Genomic DNA, 25,872 nt, shown 5'->3' with positions numbered 1-25,872 from the left:
TTTACAGAAAGACTGTAAGGGAACCCCCTATAGTATAATTGGTGCAACAAACCCAAATTGCAAGTACCATGTCTTGAACCTGGGTGGGTAGGAAGGCATCAGCCCCTTCCCACCACTAGGCTATGCCTTAGTCTGCGCTCTGTATAGTTGTTGCCACCCTTAGCCACGAAGGTTAGATATCAAACCAACGGTGTCTGTCAACTGACAACTTTTTTCGGCGAAGCGTCATGTGTGGCCTATTAACATTTTGAACCGTTTTTACACCTCCCGCTTCGCGTTTCGAGGCACGGCCTCTATCGGCATGTCTTGTCAAAATAGAGATCGTGCCCGCCCCTTATGGGATCCTCATCAATACAATTTTGGGTAATCCAATCGTGCCATTCACACGACCCCTTGGGAACAGGCGAGTTTTAAGGCTTGAGGGGGGCATTTGATATTCACTGCCTATATAAGAGGATGAAGATCCCCCCTTTTTCCCCACGACTTCTTCCTTCTACTGCCTTCCCACCTCCGAGCTCCAGCGCCCGAACTTCAATCTTTCCCACCGCCACCAGACTTTTCAGCCATGTCTGGATCCGGTTCAAAGGGCAAGTGGGAGGCCTCCTCCGTCACCGAGAAGGACGTCAAGGAGCTCCGGGAGGCGGGGTATCTATCTACGGACATCGCGCACAGGCTCCCTGCCGAGGACCAAGTCATCCCCACTCCGGAGCCCGACGAAAGGGTTGTATTCATCCCCCACTTCCTCCGCGGGCTAGGGTTTCCCCTCCACCCCTTCGTCCAGGGCCTCATGTTCTACTATGGGCTAGATTTCCATGATCTAGCCCCGAATTCTTTCCTCCACATCTCGACGTTCATCGTCGTGTGCGAGGCGCTACTCCGCATCTCCCCACACTTCGGCCTATGGCTTAAAGTCTTCAATCTGAAGCCGAAGGTGGTTGACGGGAAGCATGCGGACTGTGGCGGCGCCATGGTGAGCAAGCTCCCACTACTGCAGGATGCTGCTAACGCGACACTGCAATCAGAGACCCTTCGAGAAACTGTGTGTGATGCCATAATCGCAAACGGTGTTGTATGAAAACCATCAGAAATGTATAAAACGTTTGCGATGACGGATGCATAAAACACGGTTCAGGTTTTAGTTGTGTGTGCGATGAAGGGCATACGGTTCAGTTCAATTAACTGTTTGCGATGCGGAGGAACAAAAGAAACGGGCAGCCATGTGAAGGCATGTGCGATACACAACATACGGTTCTCTCGGATGAACTATTTGTGATTAGGCAACACAAAAGAAACGGGCAGCCAGATGAAGGTGTGTGCGATATACAGCATACGGTTCACTCGGATGAACTGTTTGCGATTAGGCAACACAAAAGAAACGGTCAGCCAGATCAAGGTGTGTGGGATATACGGCATGCGGTTCACTCGGATGAACTGTTTGCGTTGACACAAGAGTACAGAAACGGATCAACTTAACAAGACGTGTGTGTTGTGTGATGGGATTGCATGCGGTTCACTCGGCCCTTGCCGTCAGTGTGTGACCTCTATGGCAACCGTTCGCTCCCCAGGCGCCTCTTCATGTACCGTGGCAACCGTCCACCGACTCTTCGCCTTTCCCTCTTGTTTTGGAACTGCTGTCGCACGCTAGCTCTTCCTCCCTCCTCCATTTGCCTTCACCCTTCCTTCTGCCATTGTTTGATCGTCTTCTCCATGGAGGGAACAAGCCGGAAATGACCCCGTTATTCTTGCCCCGATCTGAATGATGACGCGATGGAGGAACTCATTGATCGGTGCAACGTCATCACCTCGGCTAGCATGGCAGGTTCGTTCAAGACCATTCTTGACTCAACTAATAACATCATTACAAGGAACCCAAGGGTTCAGGAGCGGTTTGATATCCCCTATCTTCTTCGTCGTGACCCTGCTGACTGGCGCGGGGACGAGGGAAGCCTCGCCTTGTGTAAGTTGATGCCGCTTGATAATGATACATATGATGTTAAGATGCGATCGCTTGAGGGCAAGGCTTGGACAGGCGCAAATGGAGATTGGGTTGTTTATATTGGGTACAACTGCGAGTGGGAACTTGTGAATGTGTACACTTGTCACCGGGTTCCACTTCGAAAAATCTCAGACGACTGCCCAGAGGTTGAGTACACCGGTATTCTACGTGAGTTCAAATACGATCATGCTGACTGTCGTCTACGAAAGATAGCAATTTGTCGAGTTCCCAACCGCTCTTGGGGTTATAGGAATGCTTATGTTGTCGCTATCTTCGACAAGCTTGTTGCCGTCCTTCATGGTTCGACTCGATGGATATTGCTCAAAAATCAGTTTCTATACACGGATGAGTACTGTGATGCAATTCAATACGAGGGTCTTGTGTTTGCTACCACCACTCGTGGCACTGTTTTTGCATGGAATCCTCATGATTTCGGTACGTTTGTCTTCCACCGTAATTATAATTGTTTCATCCACATGCATGCGGGTTAGCTAGTTTCCCTTTACTAATTAACCTTCTTGTGTTTCCAAGGTCCTGTGAACATTCCACCACCTATACTTGAAAATTTTATTCACGAGCATGAGGACGAGCAGGACCCATATACTCAGTGGCGCCTAGCAACTTATTCCGATGGATCACCTCTTCTTGTCTGTATACGGGGCACTGATGATGTTACTAAGGAAGCAGGTGTTGTCTCGTATGGTCGCACTCTCCGGACCTATTCCAACATCCGTTGCAGGGTATTCGGGATGGATACTGGTGTACTAGCGCCAACACCTTCTCCCTGGTTCAGTATTGAAAGTCTTGGAGGAAACTCGCTCTTCGTTGGACAAAACTATCCAATGATGGTGGAAGGCGATCCAGCTGCTATTGACACAATGTTACTACCATTTATGAGAAGCAACTGTATCTATACCTCGGACATTACTATGCTTCCCTACCATCCCAATATGGGTATTGAAATAGGCCGCTTCAGCCTGGATGATCAGTCCTGCGTTGGTCTCGAGATTGATAGTAGCTGGCCCTTCCCAGAGAATCACTTCTGGTTCAAAGCAAGCGTTTCCAACGCCGACGAGTGGTTGAGTTGAAGTTCATTTCATCGCTTTGTTATTTGTTGTGTGAGAAAAACTTTACTAAAATGTTTTGTTGGAAATTATCTATAATCCAACGTGTATCCTCGTTGTCGTTGTGGGTTGATGACTTGTTGTATGTAATCAATGGTACATTTGCATATGCGTCCATGAACTCACGCCTGCTAGTGGTGTCCATATGAACAGTGCTAGTGATTTTAGTTGCAAAAATTAGATAGTGCTAGTGATTTGTAGCTGCATATTTTGACAAATCGCAGTGTTACAAGGTTGACAAAAGGCAATGTTACTAGATAAACAAATGTCAATCTTTCCAGTTTGAGAAATGGCAACATACCCAAAATGACAGATATGCAAACCTTACCCAATTGTTTGTACGTCGTTGCACACGAGTCATGCAAAACAACCGTTTGCATTGAAGGGATGCAGAAATCCTGCTCGGCACATTTTTCCTTGGCTTCCTGGGGAAGCTGTCGGTTTGCATACGGGTGCTCTAACTAAAACGTTTGCGATGAGTGTTTTATATTTAAAAACCATTGACGTTTTTTTCAAAAGAAAATCGTTTGATAAGTCTGTACATTAAGAGAGAAAAACGCAAGTTCGTTCAAATCATATCTTTCATTCAGTCACACTACGAATTTATATTCATATGATCGAGAATTCGAGATACATTATTAAACCCAAAAAAACTATTTCCGGTGGCGGCGGAGGTGGCGTGTCGCGCCGTCATTGTCGTTGTCGTCCACCGGGACGCCGTTGTTGAAGCCTTCAAGGCAGCACAAAATGTTCTTCACTTGTAAATCAAACATCATGTCGTCGCGTGATCGACGGGCGGGGCGCGGGAGGATGGCAACTGGCGCCGCTAAGAGGTAGCGGTCGACGGCAGCGTCCCATTCCGCTGAGGGGGGGCGTGCACGGGCATGGGCACGGGCGCGGCGGGTGCAGCCAAATGCACGGGGACCGGCGCCGCGGTGGGTGGAGGGGCGCGCATGGGCGCAGCGGATGCAGCCAAACGCACGGGGGCCCGTGGCACGGTGGGTGGAGGGGCGCGCACGGGCATGAGAGCTGGCGCTGGCATGTACACGAGCTCGCGCGGGTCCGTGGAGACCTCGCTAACGCCCGCAGCTTCCAGCTCTGCGATAGTGCTCGGTGACCAGCCCATCAATGCTACGGGGATGGTCGCTGGTGCGGGTGCGTGGATGGGAGCTGGGACGGGAGCGGGGGCAGCAACCGCCGCGGTCGGTTCGTTCTGGGCCATGTCCATGAGGCCCCATTCCTTCTTATTTTCTATCTCCTCCGGCTCGGAGTCGACTTCACCAAACTTGAAGACTAGTGGCAGATGATCATTCTGCGCCATGGCGGTGGAGGTCTGCGGGGGGAGGGGAATGGGAGGCGAACAGTAAGGCCGCCCGTATTAAACAGCAGCTCGGGCGCCATTAATGGAGAGGAAGGTGGGCAGCCATGGAAGTCAAAGGGCTCGCTTCCCAGTGAGACTGCGCAGCGTAAAGCTCGCACGCTTCTCGGTGAGCCTGCGCATTGGAGGACAGCTTGCACGCCTCTCGGTCAGCCTGCGCACCGGACTGCGCTCGCCCGCCTCTCGTTCAGTCAAGGTCAAGCAGCTGTCCACACGGCACCTCCTACAGCCATTAAAACCAAGACACATGGCGTCACATGAATGGTTAACAGAACGCACACGTTTTGAATTATACAAACGTTTGAGATATTAAGTGGCAACTATTTTTTCAAAATGCCTTTGTTGGCTATCATTATTCGAGTGCGGCTTCTCTCAAAATGGACACGAAAAATACCACATCATGTCGGGCGCCATTCCATGATAGCATCCCAAGTTTCATGAATTTCAGACGAGTTTTGGATTTACTAGAATTTAAAAACCAGGCATCTCAATGTTTTGTCGGCAATCAACGGTGCCCTGGTGTTTGAAATTCATTCCCATTTATTGCATGGGACCTAAGCATGCACCCAAGGACACAGATTTGATTTTTCAACCAATTTATATGCACTGGAGCATGTGCATGTAGTTCAAATTTGAATTATGCACATAATTGCATTGAAAACTCAGTTAGTGCATGAAAATGTCCAAAAGAACCCCGAAAAATCACAAAAATTGACACAACACTCCTGTTGTTCTATGTTGACACGAGAAAAAATTTGGAAGCAATAAGAGGCAGTGGATATCGTTTCGTCCCCAAAGGTGGGACGTTCCCTACCGAAAACATGATGCTTGTTGTGAGAAGCTCTAGTTTGTGAGAAGCATATACCCAAACCTGCCCCAAACGGGACAAATTTTTTACCACGACATGTTGATGCCGCTCCATGAAAGCATGCCAAGTTTCATGAATTTCAGACGACTTTTGGATTTACTAGAATTTAAAAACGAGGCATCTCAATGTTTTGCCAGCAATCAACGGTGCCCTGGTGTTTGAAATTCATCCCCATTTCTTGCATGGGACCTAAGCATGCACCCAAGGACACAGATTTGATTTTTCAACCAATTTATATACACTAGAGCATGTGCATGTAGTTCAAATTTGAATTATGCACATAAATGCATTAAAAACTCAGTTAATGCATAAAAATGTCCAAACGAACCCCAAAAAATCCAAAAAATAGACACAACACTCCTGATGTTCTATGTTGACACGAGAATTTTTTTGAAAGCAATAAGAGGCAATGGATATCGTTTCGTCCCCAAAGGTGGGACGTTCCCTACCGAAACCATCATGCTTGTTGTGAGAAGCTCTGGTTTGTGAGAAGCATATACCCGAACCTGCCCCAAATGGGACAATTTTTTTAACATGGCATGTTGATGCCACTCCATGATAGCATGCCAAGTTTCATGAATTTCAAATGAGTTTTGGATTTACTAGAATTTAAAAACCAGGCATCTCAATGTTTTGTCGGCAATCAACAGTGCCCTGGTGTTTGTATTTCATTCCCATCTCTTGCATGGGACCTAGAAATTCACCCAAGGACACATATTAGATTTTTCAACCAACCTTAGTGCATTGGAGCATGTGCTTGTAATTCAAATTTGAATTATGCACATAAAATGCCTAGAAAACCTAGTTAATGCATAAAAATGTCAAACGAACCCCGAAAAATCACAAAAATTGACACAACACTCCTGTTGTTCTATGTTGACACTAGAAAATATTTGAAAGCAATAAGAGGCAATGGATATCGTTTCGTCCCCAAAGGTGGGACGTTCCCTATCGAAACCATCATGCTTGTTGTGAGAAGCACTTGTTTGTGAGAAGCTTATACCCGAACCTGCCCCAAACGGGACATATTTTTTCCATGGCATGTTGATGCCGCTCCATGATAGCATGCCAAGTTTCATGAATTTCAGACGAGTTTTGGATTGACTAGAATTTAAAAACCAGGCATCTCAATGTTTTGCCGGCAATCAATAGTGCCCTGGTGTTTGAATTTCATTCCCATCTCTTGCATGGGACCAAGAGATTCACCCAAGGACACACATGTGATTTTTCAACCAACTTTAGTGCATTGGAGAATGTGCTTGTAGTTCAAATTTGAATTATGCACATAAAATGCCTAGAAAACCCAGTTAATGTATAAAAAGGCCAAACGAACCCGAAAAATTCCAAGATTGAACACAACACTCATGTTGTTCTATGTTGACACTAGAATTTTTTTTGAAAGCAATAAGAGGCAACGGATATCGTCCCGTCCCCAAAGGTGGTACGTTCCCTATCGAAACTATCATGCTTGTTGTGAGAAGCTCTGGTTTGTGAGAAGCTTATACCCAAACCTGCCCCAGATGGGACAAAATTTTCACCACGGCATGTTGATGCCTATCCATGATAGCATGCCAAGTTTCATGAATTTCAGACGAGTTTTGGATTTACTAGAATTTAAAAATAGGTATCTCAACGTTTTTCCGGCAATCAACAGTGCCCTGGTGTTTGAAATTCATTCCCATCTTTTGCATGGGACCTACAAATTCACCCAAGGACACACGTGTGATTTTTCAACCAACTTTAGTGCATTGGAGCATGTGCTTGTAGTTCAAATTTGAATTATGCACATAAAATGCCTAGAAAACTCAGTTAATGTATAAAAAAGGCCACGAACCCCGAAAAACTCATTCCCATTTCTTCCATGGGACCTAAGCATGCACTGAAGGACACAGATTTTATTTTTCAACCAATTTGTATGCACCGGAGCATGTGCATGTAGTTTAATTTTGAATTGTGCACCTGAAATGGCTAGAAAACCAGTTTAATATATGAAATGTCCAAACGAACATTGAATAATTCCAATTCTTTTACGACACACATACAGTTGCATGTTCACTGCAGATAAAAGGTCTAGCAATTCAAACACCGTCCATTGCCGATGTGACCCCATTTTGTAATTCAAATCAAGTAGATCCCACACAGTTTACTCTCACCAACCGTGTGAGATGTAGTACAAAATATCTTGGAGCACCGTCGGTGTATAGTATGCCTATGGCTTACGCGAGAAGGTGCGTCGGCTACAGTCAACAGCCGGCGTGTCAAGCACACTAGCTCGCTACCCCAGAACTCCCGCCTCTGCATCCCTCTCTGCTTTAGTACCTTGATTCAAATTTTCAGTAGCCCCAACATTTTGCTCCCGCCTCTGCATCCCTCGCAATCTCAAAAATATCTGCTCGCCCTTGATCCAAATTTTCAGTAGCCCCACCTTGTTACTCCCGCCTAGTAAAATTTTCAGTTGCCGCAGTACTTCCTAAAACACAACCTCCGCTCACATAGACACACACAACCCTCGAAACCATTGGTAGGTCACCACCATCGCCGGCGCCTCCGTCCTCAACCTCTGCCTGTGTGCCGGGGAGCTCGAGTAGCCAATGGCCAAAAAGAGGTTTATCGCGGCCTTTTCGCCCGACGCCGGCGAGGTGGCCGCCGAGGTGTCCCCGTCGTCCTCCGCGGGCCCGATCCGCCGTCGCCGGTCCCCCGATCCGCCCGCCGCCGCGCCCTACGCCGGTTCGAGGACTTCCCCGTCCTCCCCCGGACCTGGCAGCTGACGAAGTCCTACCTCGGGGTCCGGCAGCGGCGGTGGGGGATGTGGGTCGCCGAGATTACAGATCGAGAGACCCACACCCGCCGGTGGCTCGGTAGCTTCCACGCGGCCGAGCTCGCGGCCATGGAGTACGACCGCTGGCAGGTCCGCTACCACGATGCAGCGGCTAGGCTAAATTTCCCCTTCAGCACACGTCCGGTCCACCTCGTTCTGCCGGAGCCAGGGGTGGTGAGCTTGGCTATGGCGCGGGAGGACCACGAGGCGTGGGAGCGTCTCGAGGCCAAGGCCACCGACGAGGCCTACATGCAAGAGCTCCGCCGGCAGCACCCGGAGCTCATGGAGGCGGAGCGGGCGATCTTTGCCGGCCCGGAGGGCAGCGAGGTTATCGCGCTTTCCTCCGATGACGAGGTCGAAGGCGGCAAGGACGACGGCGCGGAGGGCGGCGAGGTTATCGTGCTCTCCTCTGATGACGAGGTCGAAGGCGGCGGCGACGGCGGCGCAGAGGGCGTCGAGGTGGGCCCCCAGGACGAGGAGATCGACATCGACGAGTGGAGGAGTGCCTTCCCCAACGACCCCGACGACAGTACTGGCCTGGACCCGGCTCGCGGCACACCGTACATGACGAGGAAGGATTGGCTCGATCTCTACTTCGACCGAAAGTAGTTTAGCTTAGTTTAAATTTATGTTTTATGTTCGGTTATGCAAAACTATCTATGTTTATGTTTGAATGCATGCTACTTTCGGTTGAACCTGCTTTGAACTTGATCAAATTGAAGTTTACAACCTTAAGTTTAGGGGATCGACTAGAAAGGCCAAATATTGCTGGAGTATATATATATATATATATATATATATCCACTAAGCGTTTTAGTCCTTTAACTTTCTAAGGATCGCCTAGAGATGTCCTTATGACTTGTTTATTTCAGTTCTTCACAATGTGATGCTCTCTATGTGCAACTATTTGCTGTGCAGTTCAATTTCATCAATAACAGTTTCAACAATACCACTATGAATTACGATATTTGGTTGCTGATAAGGATATTGCAGTTAACATGCCTTTTTGTTTTTCAATTGTTGTTTAGCAACATGCATTGTACTGAATGACTAAATATGCAATCCCAGGCTATATAGCAACAAGGAAGAGTGTTACCTTAATGTTCTGATGATGTCTAGATATACATGTAATAAAATCTTATATAATGGGATGGATGGAATGTTGTACTACATCATTTTTCAATTGTTGTTTAGCTTCTAATATTAACTTGGTGCTTTTAGGTACATATATCATTGCCAAAGATCCACACTTCGACCCTTTCTGCGCATGGGGCAATGAGATATTCATGAACCAGCATCAAGTGAGGAAACTGATAAAGATTGTTAGTAAAATGGGTCAAAAGATGTCAATCGAACTATTTGTTTACACTTTATGCAAGACAACAGTGAACTGCAGGGTAGTAAGTAAGAACCCTGTAGCCTTCTTTTTACTGCCGTAATGAGTCGTGTTAGATGACAATATCTGAATCTTCTTTTCTTTTGCAGTGGATCCTGAAGCAGTTTACTCAAGATTACCTCTCAAACTACATGATTGGCGGCCGACCATCACAACGGGTTGGACTAGAGTCCTGCATGCCTTCTGCATCTAGGAGAGCACAATAGGACCATTCCGCTTCACCTTGTTCAGCAACTGGAATGTCTGTCGCCTCTTTCTTTACCATCTGTAATAGTACAAGTATAGAACCCTGGTACATCATTCTTTATTTGGTGCTTCTGTAATTCTTAAACATATGTACCTGTGAATCGAATAATGCATTGGTTGTTTGAACCTGATGGATATGAATAAAGCTATAGCCTACTTTCAAGTTTAAATTAGGTACAATTTTAAATAGCAGCAATTAAATTAGGGCGAAATTACGTTGTGCAGGTCATTACGGCACACATGGTTGGTAAAACACAAACGTTTGCGATATACACCATAATCCGAGATGGTTCACAGAGAGAAAACGTGTGCAAGCATGCACACAGTTGCCGTTCGCAAAGCGTGTGTGATGTCAGACACTATCACATACGGTGCGGGAAAACTAAATGTGTGTGATTGTCTACCTATCGTACATGGTTTATAATCATGAACTGTTTGTGATGTGCCAGGCATCGTAAATCTCCCGTGCCTGGAATCTTCCTAGAATCTGACTGGAAAGCTCCCATGCCTAGAATCTGCCTGGTTTTAGGCAGAACCACAAAACTCCGACTGCGATGGCAATGCAAGCACAAACGAGTAGCAAGGATGAAGCGTTTGGGATATTCGAGATATTGGAAACAGTTATATAGGGACAACTATATGCATCAAGGCTCCCTATCCCTTACGGTCTCTGGGTCGTGTGGGAAGGACCCCCCTATCGCCCACACTCACTTGGCGAAGGTTCCAAATGTCGTCGTGGAAAGGGGTAAAAAACCGTTTGTTTAGGACCGATGCACACCAGTGTCCCCAACGCCGTTTGGCCGAAGGGGGCCTTCGTGGAGACTGTCAAGGTGTGCCAGCAGGAGTGGTTCTACATCACCGAACCCTGCGATGCCAAGTGGGCGGCCACTCCTGAGTTCAGATCCGGACCCCCTATGCGGCTCACCTCTTGGACCGCTAAGGGTCTGGACTGGGGATCCACAGCGGAAGTATTGATGCGGCAAAAGCGCATCACAAACATGATAGGCAAGAATACCAGTCTCACTAACGTGATCAGGTGATGCTCTTCCGCCGGATTCTCCCCTGCCAGCTCCGGCTCTCTCACATGTGGGAGTTCAATCCGGAAGATCCACGGACCCTGAAGCACTTCTTCGGTACAACGCATGAAGACATCTGGAAGCTGCTATTCAAGGCCCAAAAAGCATGGCCGAAGAAGACCGAAGACATCGGTCTCGACAGCGAGAATCCGGCCACACCGGTAAGTATGAGTTTCTGAATATTTATACTCGATCAACAAGTTTTTGGAATAATAAGTTTTATGTCCCTTTGTACAGGGCTGGATAGCAAAAGCGGAGCAGATTAAGTGTCCGGCCCCGCTTCCTGAAGACCCGGCCACACCTAAGCTGACAAAGATGTTGATCACGGCGCCCTATTAGGCGCCGGAGAAGAAGGCCAAGAAGAAGAGCAAGGAGGCCAAAGGTGGCCTCCGCCACAAGGGTGCTTCGGACGCAGTGTCCAGAGAGACCGAAATCCCCTCCTCCCACGAGGGAGATGAAGACGAGGAGGAGGAGGAAGCGGAAAGCGACTCCCCTCTTAAGGGGAGGAAGAATAAGAGGGCAGCCTCCACAGACCCGGAGGAGGAGGCGCCCAAGGGGGGAAGATGGCCCCCTAGGATGGTTCGGATTCAGAGGTCAAACCCATCTCCAAGAGGCTTCCCAGGGTGAAGCCCCTCGCCGAATCGTAAGTATCAAAGGATTTATTACATATATTCGGTCCTCTATGTTCTCAATATACATATTGCATTGTGTGTATTTCAGCCCTGCTCGCGACCTCCCCAACCCTTCACTATCTGAGGGGAGTTCTCTGCCACCAGAGATGGCAGAGAGCGAGACGCCCCCGCGAGCTCTTTCGCCAACCACCGCGGATGACACCGAGGTGTTATCCCGAAGGACCTCTCCTGGCCGCGGAGGGGCGAGCGAGGCTGTCGAGAAGGCGCCCGAGGGTAATACCTCGGCTGCCGAGGACATGGGGGGTGCGACCCCCATGGCGACTGTGCTACCACATAACTGTGTTGGCCTCACGACTAAGTCCTCACACTAAGACATCTGCCGTGACAATTCCACAACAGCAACCGACGACGGGGGCCCTGATCAGTCCGGCCCCCAGCCGAACATCATTCTGGAGACCCACGTGGCTCCGGAATCGGGCGAGCAGCCCCCTTTGAAGGAGGGGGGAGCATCAGCTCCGACGACGACCTCCACCAATCCTGAGGCGCCGAATACTCTGGTGGAAGCACTACGACGTGCTTCCATCATAGAGGAGCACCGCACCCTGATGGGTGTGGTAGTAGAGAAGGTTCAGTCCTCAAAAAGCGGCCTGAACGGAGACTTCACCAGCCTACTAACAGGCTTCGAGGTATGCGACGTAATGCTTTAGACCCTTTTTTGTTTATATATATATATATAAAGGAAATATACCTGTATATAGACAGCAGCCCCTGAGACTCTGTCCGGATTTGAAAAAGCCGGACAGAGGATCACATAGTATTCAGAAGAGGTGACGTACTTTTCTATTTTACAACAGGCTTCCTGTTGGCGGCGACCGCCCAGGCTGCTGAAGTCTCCGAACTCAATCGGAAGTTCAAGCTAGCTGATGATGAAGTCGACCGCATTAACAAGCGGTTCGATGAGACGCCAGGTATGCGTGTTATTTAAAGAGTTCGGTTATATATCTGAAGTGATATGCAAATGCAAAGTTGAACTTATTTACTGCTGTGATTATGAATGCAGTTGGAGCGGCCGAGGTCGAGACCCTCAAGAGCGCCCTAGCCCAAGCCAAGGAGGATGCGATGGCGAATAAAGCAGCCGCTGACAAAGAAGCTGCGGAATTAAAGACCGAAAAGGCCGCCCGCCGCCAGCACGAAGAGAGGGTGGCCGAAGTGGAGCAAGAGCTGAAGGACGCCATCAGCAAGTGCAAGACCTTGGAGGAGAAGACTACGACCTAAGCGGCCGAACTCGCCAAGGCCGTCCAGGAGGCAAAATAGGCGCGGACCGAGTCCCGGGGTGCTCGTGAAGAGATCCGGCAGGCCGAACAGATAGCGGCTGGTAAGCCCTTTCTTTTGCAGAGTATATTTGGGGGTCAAAGATATGCCTTGCTCACTCGACTATGGAGTTCTCCAGACGCCTTTGAGGATCATCCGAGGAGTGCCACCGACGCCGCGCAGTTCTTCCGAGCCCAAGAGGGGAACTCGACAGAGAAGTTGTTCTGGTCACAGTTCCTGGCGCCGGAGCACCCGACACTGTTGAACAACCAGATGAGGCAACTGGCGGAGCTGCATAGGATGTCCGACTTGGCCATGAAGGACATCATAGTCCGTCTTTGGCCAGCCGAACCCATTCCTAGCAGCTACTTTGGCTTGGTGAGGTGACTCGTCGATGCGCTGCCCCGAGTTGAAGCTGTGAAGCGCTCGGCGTGCATAGAGGGTGCGCGGATGGCCTTTGCCCGTGTCAAGAAGCACTGGGCGAAGATGAAGGCCACCGACGTGGCAACCGTAGGCCCGCCTGAAGGCAAGGACCACCGCAAGCCGGAGAGGTACTTTGAAGATGTCCTAGCTGGTGCCTGAATAGTAGAGGGCCAATGCTCCAAGGATGTTATGTTTGAGTGAATGTATCAGGGCTGTTCGGACTTTGTTCTATGAACCAAGGCTTGTAATATATTTATGCCTTTGTCTGGAATTTTTCCTCCTGTGTGGCCATTTTAATTCTGAAAGTTTGCCAGTCGTCGGCTTCAGCCCCCATGTAGATGCTACGGGGGTGCTCGGTATAGCGCGTGATCACACTTGACCCAACGTCTTGGTCCGTAAAGGAGGTGTCTGCGCAGCGAACCAGGCAATCGGACTATGCAGCTTTATTACTTTCACTTAGCCATAGGAGTTTGACGGTGGGGCTAAGCACTAGCACCTGGTGCGTATGGGGCCGTCCGAACTAGGATGCCTTTGTCGCATGACTGGGTAAAGACCAACCCTTCGTATAACACAGAGTAAATCGCGAAAGATTTGTAGTGAGTCGCCGAATCGCCAACCAGCTCTCGTTGTATCATGACAGTCAGTTTTCGGCTTTCTCTACTAAGGTGTTTGACCGGACAAACCGGAAACACAATCGCAGTAGTTCTCCCTTTACGACCTTAGCCGAACTAGCGGAACGTAAGGTGGTAATCATAGGAGCCGGGCAACCCAACTATTGACCAGAGACATGATTCGGAGTTGGTGCATATAATGCAATATTCGGGACGCCGAAGCATACCCTAGAAGTGTTCGGACTTTTGGAAAAAATATATATGGCCGAATAGAGCCCCCGGCTTGTAGGTGGACCAAAGTATATGTGGCAATCTGAAGCAAGGAGGGAACACATGTGGTAAAATAAACCAAAACCGAACAGGGGTTGGCGATAAACTATGTCCTTTATACTCCGATTAATACGTCAAGACGTGCTATTACAGATAATGCCATAAACATCAAGGCTATTTACATGCCGAGAAGTTGTACACAAGGGGAAGCTGTATACAGGGCCTAAAAAGAAAAGGTAGTCTTGAAGATCCCATTGATGCCCTGCCGCACGTCTGTGTCGTTTCTCCTTGGTAAGAAATCCTTTTGAGAGGAGTAGTCGACGGTCGTTTATACAAAAGGGGCCTGGAAAGGAACCTTTGCACGACCGTAGGGTAACTAGGCTTTAATGAACCTGAGAGAGAAAAAGGGAAGGAAAAAAAGGTTAAGGTCCAAATAGGGTCAAGCCACACTATAGACCTTATCCACAGTGTGCCTCCGTCGTTGCCTAGGGTATTTTAAGTTCGTAATTATGCACACGCGGTACATATGCCACGGTTTTATAGGGCGACCGGCGGAGGTGAAACTGCTAATTCAACTCTGAATTCACCGAGCTGTTGTTATTCAGAGTAGGCCGGACTCGATTAGCAGTGTCCGGGATCTTGATGACCGATGAAGTCTTCGGCTTGGTGAGGCCGCTCTGCACCTCGGCTGCAAGGGCCGCGGTGTCCTCCTCAGTACGGAGGGAGCGCTCCATGTTTCTATTGACTGTGATAACGCCGCGCGGTCCGGGCATTTTGAGCTTTAAGTAAGCATAGTGCGGGACTGCATTGGAGCGGGCGAAGGCAGTTCGTCCGAGCAGCGCGTGATAACTGCTGCGAAAGGGGACAATGTCGAAGATCAAGTCTTCGCTTCGGAAGTTATCCGGCGAACCGAAGACTACTTCCAGTGTTAGTGAGCTCGTGCAGCGGGCCTCTACGCCAAGTATCACTCCTTTGAAGGTGGTGTTACTAGGCTTGATTCTTGAAGGGTCAATACCCATTTTACGGACAGTGTCTTGGTAAATCAAGTTAAAACTGTTGCCGCCGTCCACAAGGACTTGAGTGAGATGGTATCCATCAATGATTGGGTCGAGTACCAGGGCCGCTGAACCTCCGTGCCGGATACTGGTTGGATGGTCCCTGCGATCGAAGATGATCGGACAAGCCGACCATGGGTTGAATTTTGGGGCGACATGCTCTACGGTGTAGACGTCCCTTAGTGCGCGCTTGCGCTCCCTCTTGGGTATATGTGTGACATATATCATGTTCACGGTTTTCACCTCAGGGGGAAATTTCTTCTGTCCCCATGTATTCGGTGGGTGGGGCTCATCATCGTCCTCGCTTGGAGGCCCTTTCCCCTTGTGTTCGGTATTTAACTTACCGGCCTGTTTAAACACCCAACAATTTCTGTTGGAGTGGTTGGCAGGCTTATCAGAGGTGCCATGAATCTGGCAAGGCCTGTCTAGTATCTTGTCCAAATTAGATAGACCGTCTCTATTTCCTTTGAATGGCTTCTTCCGCTGACCAGATTTAGAGCCACTGAATCCGGTGTTGACCGCCGTATCTTCAGTTTCTTCATTGTTGTTTCGATGTTTGTTTTTGTTGCGTCGTGGCTCTCCATTGCCATCCCTGGCTTTAGAGGTGCCAAGGTCACTGGTACTATTGCTTCTACGAGCTAACCAGCTATCTTCGCCCGCGCAAAAGCGGGTCATAAGTGCAGTAAGTGCTGCCATACTCTTCGGTTTTTCTTGACCGAGGTGTCGGGCGAGCCATTCGTCACGGACGCTGTGTTAAAGGCCGCTAAGGCTTCGGCGTCCGGACAGTCGATGATTTGGTTCTTTTTAATTAGGAACCGAGTCCAGAGTTTGCGGGTCGACTCTCCGGGTTGCTGGACTATGTGACTAAGGTCATCAGCGTCCGGTGGCCAGACATAAGTACCTTGGAAGTTGTCTCGAAACGCATCCTCCAAGTCTTCCCAACTGCCAATAGAGTTCTCTGGGAGGCTATTCAACCAGTGTCGTGCTGGTCCCTTTAGCTTTAGGGGGAGGTATTTAATGGCGTGGAGGTCGTCACCACGAGCCATGTGAATATGGAGAAGAAAATCTTCAATCCATACAGCGGGGTCTGTCGTTCCATCATACGCTTCGATGTTTACGGGTTTAAACCCTTCTGGGAACTGGTGTTGCATTACCTCATCGGTAAAGCATAAGGGGTGTGCGGCGCCTCTGTATTGGGCGACATCACGACGGAGTTCGGACGACATCTGTGTTCGGTTCTCAGCCCGAACTTGGCGATGCTTGTCATGCCAGGCTTGATGGCCGTCGTCTCGTGTTGGAGCACGCCCCCTTGATCCGTAGATTGATCTGGTCTGGCCGGCTCTATTGTTCAGGTCCTGACGTAAATCATACGTGTAGCCCGGAGCTGCTGCCTCCTCGCCTCTGCGGCGAGGTGGGGCGGGCTGGTGTTCGGCATAATTAGCCGCTTTGTCCCGTCCACGTGGTGGTCGGTCTGGTTCATCGACATGGTTGTATCTGGACGGTATTGGCTCAAGGGCCTCGTCGTCAAATTGTGGCAGTAACCTGCGTTTTGGATAGCTCTTTGTTGGGTGCTCAAGGCCGTATTCTTCGGCGGCCAGGACTTTGCTCCATCGGTCGTTGAGCATATCCTGTTCGGCTTGAAGCTGTTGATGTTTCTTTTTCAGGCTCCTTGCCGTGGCGATAAGTTGTCGCTTGAAGCGTTCTTGCTCGAGGGGTTCCTCTAGCATGATGAAATCTTCGTTGCCAAGGCAGACATCCTCCTCGGAGACCGATAGATAGTTACTATCTTCCGAATCCTCATTCTCGATAGGTTCGTCGGGGTTAACTTGCCCCTCCTCCCATTCATCCTGCTCGAATGCAGGCTCGACGGGGTTTTTGGGGTCTTTTGTGTCATCCAGAGTGTTATTGTCTCCGGTGCCGGTATAACTGTCCTTTTCCCGACGCGATCGTGGGCGGCGCCGCTGATGTTGGCGCTTTGGTGGTGCTTCTGCGGGCTTGTCCTCAATCGGGTCTTGCCTGCCGTCGTCGTCCTTTTTGGGTGTATCTACCATATACACGTCGTATGTAGAGGTGGCCATGCAACGCCCAGTGATAGGCGAGTTTTGGCCTGGGTCGGCTGCGACATCGTCGTCCATATCGTCGATGTCTTCGGAGGCATAGTCTAGCATGTCGGTTAAGTCCTCGACAATGGCTACCAAGTGGGTGGTGGGTGGGACACAAAATTCCCCGCAGTTAGCCCCTAGTTCGGGCTGGGCGTAGTTCAGAAGCGATGCTTCGGTGATGGCTAGAGATTGCATTAAGTCTAGAGCTTCGCTTAGAAGTGAAAACTGGACAGGTGGCTGAGGACCTGCAGAGCTAGGCCTGGTGAGCGCCGCTCGGCCGTGCCTAGTGGACACAGACCTCAGGAGTTCGGAGTTAACATCCAGGGGTGAATTCGGCTTCCTGACGACAGGGAGAACCCTGTTTGAGTCCAGGTCTGCCGATAATATGGCCGCCTCTGGGTCTCCGGCAAGGAGCTCCGTAGTGGGAGAGGGTCCGGTGGGGTTCATACTCACGTCTTCGGACAAGGTGGTCCGCTCTGGATCTAAGGCCAGGGCAGGAATGATAGTTGATCCTTGAACGGAGCCTGATGGTGGATCCGACGGGTTTCCTTCTTGCAGATGAGGAACATCGGTCAAGGCCATGAACCCTTCGAAGATCAAGTCTCCTTGGATATCCGCGATATAGTTCAGGCTTCCGAACCTGATCTGATGACCAGGGGTGTAGATGTCGATCTGTTCAAGGTGACCAGCTGAATTGCCACGCAGAGCGAAGCCTCCAAACACAAAAAGTTGACCAGGGAGGAAAGTTTCCCCAGAAGGAGCATCGTTGTTGATGATCAAACGAGCCATCGAACCTTCTGCCAACAACACAGTGAAACTCTCAATGAAAGCACCAATGTTGGTGTCAAAACCGGCCGATCTCGGGTAGGGGGTCCCGAACTGTGCATCTGAGGATCGAAGGTAACAAGGGACAAAGGGGACACGATGTTTACCCAGGTTCGGGCCCTCTTAATGGAGGTAAAACCCTACGTCCTGCTTGATTGTCGATCTACCTCGAGATCGTAATGGCTAAACTCTAGCTGTCTAGCTACGTGAATTCTAATAGCCTCTACAGACTAAACCCTCCAGTTTATATAAACACCAGAGGGGTCTAGGATTGTACAAAGCCGGTTCACAGAGGAAGGAAATTACATATCCGGACACCAATCTTGCCATCCACGCATAGGAGAGTCATACCCGGACACGGGGGAAGGCCTTCTGCCTTGTATCTTCACGGCCCATCAGTCCGGCCCATATCACATAGCCCGGACACCCGAGGACCCCCTAATTTAGGACTCCCTTAGTCACCGTCATCTCCCCGCATGGGAGATGGAAACTATGCGTCTCGGGTCGCCACCGGTCAATCAAAGTCGTGAGAGCTGCATGGACGAGCGTCGGCGGCTGACGCTTGAACTGTCGGACAAAACCAAGCAGTCGGGCTCTCCTGAAGTACGACACGTAGCGCTCCTCGTACTCCATCTTCACGGCATTCGCGTGACCCCCCATGCACAGTGGCAGGAGCATTTGTCAAAAAGTGGACGCCAAACGTTAGTAACTTAGTTTACCAATCCGAAAACTTTGGTTCAATATTTCGATTGTAGTACTTACCACTCCGTTCTCTATGAAACGGGCACGATGACCCTTGTTGAACGCGTAGTCAAGCATGGAGTACCGTTTGCCAATGTTGTCCGCTAGAGGTGCCCGTGTAAATAAAGTTTCATAAACATAAGCATAAGCATAAATAAAAAATAAAACATGGTTGATTCATTCATACAACATTCATATGTTTATTCATACAACATTCATATATAACATCCACATGTATCATATAATAAAACAAATTCCTCCCCTCCAACATGCATCATATCATCATTTTTTTAACAAAAGAAGTTATAAACTAGGGTTCATCTTGAGGGTTCAACATTTTTTCTCCAACAACATCCACTACTTGCATCATATAAAATCCACATGCATCATATATAAAAACAAATCCCTCCCCTCCAACATGCATCATATCATCATTTTTTTAACAAAAGAAGTTATGAACTAGGGTTCATCTTGAGGGGTTCACCAGGTTTACTCCAACAAAATCCACTACTTGCATCATATAACATCCACATGCATCCTATATCAAAACAAATTCCTCCAATATTCATCATATCATATTTTTTTAACACAAAAAATTATGAACTAGGGTTCATCTTGAGGGTTCACCATTTTTTCTCAACTACATCCACTAGTTGCATCATAGCATATCAACATGCATCATCATATCAAAACAAATTCCTCCAACATGCATCGTATGAAAAAAATCCTTCAAAAAAAGATGAACTAGGGTTCATCTTCACACTACTATTCCAATTAGTGACTAGAGTTTATATCTAACACAATATAACATTTAGAATCAACCTAAATCAAATCCTAGGGTAAAAAAATTAAATCTAGTTCAAAAAGGAGGAGTGATTTGAATCAAATAATGCGATGAATCGGAAGCTATTTGACTAAAACTAATTGGAGGGACCGGAGGAGCTTACTTTTCTCTTTTCGGGGCCATCTCGATCCGCAAAGACGATGAAGAAACGAAGAAGATCCGAGGGGGAAGTGGAGGAGATGAGAGAGGGGGCGAGAGAAGAACTGCTGTTCTTGGGGGGGGGGAGGGGGGCTGGGTGTGTGTGGGGGGGGGAAGGGGGTGGGGCGGGCGGCCGGGCCCAATAACTGTCCACAACCTACCGCCAGGGTCCCTGGCGGTAGGATCAGACACCCTACCGCCAGGACCTGCTGCGCTAGGGTGGGACGGAGGGGGGACGACAGCCGTTTGCGCTACTGACGTGGATTAGTTTCCTACCGCCGAGCCCCCTGACGGTAGGAAAAAGGGCCAGATTTCATTTTCTTCTTCTTCGAATTGAGGTCAAATCCTCAAATTCTTTGCTAAAAGGGTCAAAACAGAAAATCCGCCCCTTATGATGGTTTCCTTGTGCGGGGCGGATATGGGACCCAAACTGCAGGGCGTGCAGTTGGACGGACGAGGCAGAGAGGATGGATCGGGGCCACACCCTGAGGGCGCAATTGCAATCAGTCGCTTGGAAAAATATCTGCCTCCGCCCTCCGCTCCCCCTCGGTCTGCGATTGATTTGGTTCTGGTCCCGTGGTTCCCCTCCCGTCTCCTGTCTCATCTTGCTCTCTCCTCCCCCAATCTTGTCTCCCACCAGATTCGAGCAAACCCTAGGATTCCCTCCTGCCCTCTCCAGATGGGTGAGCCGCCGAGCCGAGAGGGATCCTATTCCTCCTTCCCCAACTCCGACGACGACGAGCCGGAGACCTCCGGATCGGAACGAGGAGCGGGAGGAGGAGGAGAGGATGCTCATCGCCCGCTGCCTCTGCGCCAGCAGCTCGTGGGGGCCTGCCGCGCCGACGACCGTCTCAGGCCTCTCCTCACCCTCAACGTCTCATGCTCCGCCGCCGAGAACCGCTTCATATCTCACCTCTCTCAGGTGACATTTCCTACCCCTCTGTGCGTGGCAAGGGCCTTCGATTGCCTCTCTTCTGACCTCATCGGTCGGGCGGTGCAGCACTTCGAGGTCTCGGAGGTGGGCATGCTGGCAAGGTGTCTCTGCGTTCCCCTCGTCTCGCTGCGCGTCGGCAAGGTTGACCGCCACGGTCCCCTCCTCTGCCCAACAACCATCAGGTAGCCACCCACAAATTTAACTTCATCCACAGAATTGGATTGCTTTCGCACCACATCTATGCAAGCTACCAGAGGAGCACGTACATGATGACTTCTCTTTTAGATTGTGCCACAGTTGTGTGTTCCGCACATTGTCATGAAATGATTAATATTGTAGGGCATGGCTAGCTTTCTCGTTTGCTAACTGTCTAGCATCTCTGCTGCGTATCAAGCATGGAGGCAGCCAGATACTTTTTATACCTGCCAGAGGATATTGTGTCTTCTGTCAAATTGCCCCTCAGCCGGACGCTAAACTTCTGCTGACAAACTTTTTGTTCTGAATGAAGTGCACCAAATAACAAAACCAGACAGAACGGAAAATTTAGAAGGAAATGTATCATCATGTAGTTGTACTGGCGATTTTGGAATGTATCCGTGTGATGTGGTAAATATTGTGCACATTCTAAATTCATCGCAGCAATTTTTTTTCCCTTAGCACTATGTTGGTGCAACATAAGTCATCAAATTGTTGCATTTCATGTTACTCGAGTCTTGTCAGACAGGTCTGTCTGGTTAAGTGATGAACCTCCTCTTAGTTGCATGGGAATTAGTATGTCATTCAAGTGTCGTGATTCAGTAAATTTCTCAATACTACCATTTCCAATCCATAACAAACTGAACATTCCTATTTTCTGTAGTCACCCTTTTCACATCATTGTCACAGCCTAGTTAGAATTTTGTTCATGCAGCTACTCTGCTATGTTGCAGAATTCTGTAACATGTATTTCCTTCATATTATTTTTTTCTTGTGATTATCTCTGCTATTTAAGAACTTCGTCTGCTTTCATTATGAACATGATATTCCTTCTTGTTCTTGTACTTCATGATACATAATAATTGCTTTTTGTGGAGGTGTTTTCAGCTATTCCGACCTGATTAAGAAGGATGTATCATATGCTAGATTATTGATTCTAGGATTACATGTTTCATCTTATTAGTGATGGCATTGTTCATCTACCAAATAAATATATGTTTCCATTTGTAGGTTATTTGGGCATGTGTCATAATCTCTGATATATGAGGAAAGAGAAGGTAGTTCCTTTCATGCCTTACGGTATTATGTTACCTGCATTAATAATAACTAATCACACACATCACAATTGCAGTCTTAGATGAGATTGGATCTATAGGATTCTGGACCATATGATGCTTTAGATGAAATTTTCTATTGATACTTCAAAGAGTTTGATATCTCATTTGTTGATGTTTTCACATACTTCCTGTGTATGTTTTGTGGTTGCAGTTAGCTTATCACAGGCTCCTCTAGTGTTAGTTTATGCAGTAGTTTACTGTTTGTTTCACTGCAGACAGTTTGTGACATGAGCCAATACAAAATGTGTTCACACCAATGCTCATTCTAAAATCAGTTGTCCTATGCCCAATGAGCTGTTCCATCTATAAACTGTTTTATGTCTTATAGCCGTGTTTCTATCTCGCTCTCTACCCATGCTGTGTACTTAATGTACCCTGTCTAGTCTTTGTTACATACGCCTTCCTTTAATTCACCATGGATTTTTTATCAACATTTCTACCATCGGCAATCATTTCTTTCCATTTTTCAGTTCAAATTGATTGAGGTTTTCCCTTAAAATGGAGGTCACTGACTATAATTGACTATGGATGGTTCGTATTACTTTGCCCTAAATTTTCGCAATATAATCATCCACTCATTGGAATTTGTTGTAGATTTGCTCATGTGCAACTAAAATCACAACTCGACAGTGCCATGATCTGGCACAACTTGTCTAAGGAGATTTAATTCTTGATTTATCACCTGCAAAGAAAAAATCATTAGATGATTCATGATTCTTTCGTACGAATCATGAGGCAAAGCTGCAGCTTTTCTTAAAGAAACATTTATCTGATACTGTAATTTGTTATTTAAATTTAGTTCTTTTACTTATTCCTATTAAAAGGCAAATCTGCTATTTTTCTTAAAAATCATCTTCAAGTACTGTATGTTGGTGGTTATTTTATGAAAGTCTGCCAATGATATGGTGCTGAGCAACTTAGGTTCTGCACTATCCTCCAGTGTCTCTGGTGGAAACCTATTTGCGCGCTTAGGTCTCAATGCTCTATCACTTCTCACTTAACTATGTGCTCTGCCCCACGGCTATTCCTTGCATTCAAGAATGTCTATATGTAATTTTATAGTAATTTCTATTGAAGTTCCTCTGATCCGATTTCATTTAGTTGATTGAAATGTATTTTTTTCGTTTTTCTTACAGTGTTTTTTTGGTAGCAAGCCAAAAAACTGTTGTGATACTGAAAAAAACCCTTGGTTATTTATTTACTCAGAATAGAAAGTCAGAGATCTTACATGAACTCATTTCCTTTGTACAGAGGGAAGCTTAGCCTTGGCCTTCTGCCTTCATCGAGCATGCGCCTTACCTTCTCTGGTGACGATGGTTGTTCAGAGGAATTGGCTCTGTTGAACGATGGCCTAGAAGTTTCAGAAGCTGTGATTGAAGAAATATCAGCTGATAATTCTGGACGTTCTTTCCTTGTCAGGATTTCAGAATCTAAAAGATTGTACTACTGGTGTGCTGAAAAGTCGAAGGAATGTGGAATGGAGCTTCTTGCAAAGGTTTGTATTTTGTAGTGGCTGCCAAATTAAGTGTAAATGTACCATGAACCATGTGCGATCTCAACTGTGATGTGCCACATGTAACGTGGAGAGCAAACTCCATGTACTTGAGCCTATCCACATGAACTGCAATTGCAATATAAATTTAATCCTCATGCAAAATCGCATATACCATGGTATGCTGATTCTCTCTCAAATTTTTTTATACAGATGAAAAATCTACTTCAGGGCAGGCCAACCCTCTCTGATCTCACAGGCATCTCCAATTCCCGACTTGATGCTTTTGTTACTAATTTACATGCTTATCTTCTTGCGCCAAGTATTGGAGATGCTAAATTGTTGGGATCATCTACTGGCTTCCTCAGTAATTCAAGCTCACAAGGGCAACATTTACAGCCCCCATCAGTTGTTTCCAGGTCTTCAAGGTCTCGCACCTCTGCCGCTAATGCAACAAAAGCAAGCTCGATCTATCAAGCCAGTCTGAGTCCCAGATCCAGCACTTTTAAAGATGGGGTTCCAAGGACCTCTTGTGCAAAGGTTGTTGGGAGAGAGAAGCTGAAGCGGCGTGGGGACTGGTTGGGCCCATCAACTGCTCTGATTGATGCAAATCCTTTGATAGCAAAGAGTGTTAAACCTGATTCAACCAGTGAGGTGTGTGATAGGGACTGTTCAAAAAACAGTGTCACTCCCGCTTCTTCATTAGACTTGCCTCTTTCATTTCCCTTGCTGCCACCTCTTTATCCACTCCCAGAGGAGGGTTATTCAGAGAATCCATTTAAGCCTTACTATTGCTGGTGTCCGCCGTGCCCATCGTCACTGCAGTACAGTGTAACCCCTCTGCATATGCCAGTTACATCTGTAGAACCGTTTCCCCAGTCACCTTTGGGCTCGCTGGTATCAAATGAAGTATCATCTGTCTCGTCATTTTCTGCAAAGTTGGATACAACTAATTCACCTTCACTTAATCTTCCATCGATACTGCACGATCCTTCACTTCACCTCCAGCTTCCTACTTCAATTGTTCCCCTGCATGGTTCTATGGTTTCAACATATCCGTTACTTCATCTGCCGTTTCCCACTTCACCTCTTGTTCCTGTACATGGTTCGCAGGTTCCAACATTTCCGTTGCTTCACCTGCCACTTCCTACTTCACCATTTGTTTCATTGCATAGCTCACAGGTTCCAACATTTACACCATTGATGTCTGATCCTATTGTGCATGTCCCAGTCATTGATATGTGTTCCTCCGGTCAGGCTTATTTGGTGAGTTGTGGTCCTTCTATAACTTCACCTGTTCCCCTGCTCCCTAGCTTGAAGCCTCTGATTCCAGAAACCGAATCGTTGGTTGAGAGGAGTGCTAGGGAAACACTAATGAGGCTTTTAGCTTCGACACCACCATCAAGCAACCCCCAGCTGGTCAACATTCTCCCTGCAGTCCTTACTGATGTGCCTGAAAATATTTCTCGATCTCCTAATGTAAGTCCAGGGAATGTTGTAGCCCAGATTAATTTGATTGTGTCTTTTCACGTGGCTTATCTCTCCTCTCTCTTTGATAGGTGAACATGCATGTTGGTGTCCATCGCAACGACCTACTTCTTAGCTCATCTTGGGGTGCTAATGTGATTGGAAGTGGGATGGCAGCCATGGAGCTGCACTCGGAGGATGAGGTTTCCAGTGGGCATGATGCTCATGCAATGGTTGCGTTTACAGAATTTGATGATATCAACGGAGACTGTGATCAGCCCCTTTTCCGGAGGATGTAGTTTGCACATGGGGTTTTCTTGAGCTCTTTGTTCGTATGAAATGTCTGAATATTTTGAACGGCACTTGTATCTACATGGTAATAGTCTAATGTGGTTTTGGCAATACGATGATATATGCAGCCTGGTTCCCATGGCTTCCCTGCCCAGCTAAACGGCTGATGTGGTTGTTAAATGTAATTAGTTGTTTGTACTGTATTTTAATTTGGCAAACAAAGGGTATTTGCTCGTGTGCAACTCCTTGTTTTTTCTCTCCATTTAGGTCCCAAGGGAGCTTGTGTTGACATGTTGTGTCCTGCGCTACATTATGCAGACAACATGGTTTGGCGAGAGATCGGAAATACTCCCACCAGTTCTGAAAATATTTTTGGAATGGAATATTCATAAAACTTTGAATATATTATTTTTTTTCTTAAAAAGGAGGCAAAACCTATTTTCCATTAATAAAGAGAGTTCGAACAAGCTGAGAACATCAAGATGTAAACGGTGAGGAAAGACTACAAAAACATACAAGCC

General features: G+C 47.7%; 1 protein-coding gene across 4 annotated transcripts; it reads left to right on the top strand.

Moving 5' to 3' along the window:
• The first annotated feature begins 20,341 nt into the window (after window positions 1–20,341).
• LOC109771472 (uncharacterized) lies at window positions 20,342–25,593 on the top strand. 4 transcript variants are annotated; one of them, XM_020330171.4, is made up of 7 exons: window positions 20,403–20,776; window positions 20,855–20,970; window positions 21,995–22,041; window positions 22,572–22,632; window positions 23,353–23,596; window positions 23,807–25,072; window positions 25,153–25,593. In XM_020330171.4, the coding sequence occupies exons 5-7, from the start codon at window positions 23,390–23,392 to the stop codon at window positions 25,357–25,359; spliced, it is 1,680 nt and encodes a 559-aa protein (XP_020185760.1). In that variant the 5' UTR covers window positions 20,403–20,776; window positions 20,855–20,970; window positions 21,995–22,041; window positions 22,572–22,632; window positions 23,353–23,389; the 3' UTR covers window positions 25,360–25,593. The 4 variants fall into 4 exon arrangements, with proteins under 4 accessions (XP_073364621.1, XP_020185759.1, XP_020185760.1 ...); XM_073508520.1 differs by having other exon boundaries at window positions 20,342–20,776; window positions 21,995–22,632; XM_073508519.1 differs by lacking the exon at window positions 22,572–22,632.
• The last annotated feature ends 279 nt before the right edge of the window (window positions 25,594–25,872 follow it).

The sequence above is a fragment of the Aegilops tauschii genome, chromosome 2, assembly GCF_002575655.3.
Source record: "Aegilops tauschii subsp. strangulata cultivar AL8/78 chromosome 2, Aet v6.0, whole genome shotgun sequence".
NCBI lineage: Eukaryota > Viridiplantae > Streptophyta > Magnoliopsida > Poales > Poaceae > Aegilops > Aegilops tauschii.
The sequence above is the reverse complement of the archived record's forward strand: the minus strand, read 5'-3'. Positions and strand labels throughout refer to the sequence as shown.

Bases quoted from the DNA above. Each gene is read 5' to 3' on its own strand.
- LOC109771472 (XM_020330170.4), top strand. From the start codon at position 20,534: ATGGGTGAGCCGCCGAGCCGAGAGGGATCCTATTCCTCCTTCCCCAAC. The intron at 20,971-23,352 runs GTAGCCACCCAC...TCCTTTGTACAG, and splicing joins CTCTGCCCAACAACCATCAG to AGGGAAGCTTAGCCTTGGCC. The intron at 25,073-25,152 runs GTAAGTCCAGGG...TCTCTTTGATAG, and splicing joins ATATTTCTCGATCTCCTAAT to GTGAACATGCATGTTGGTGT.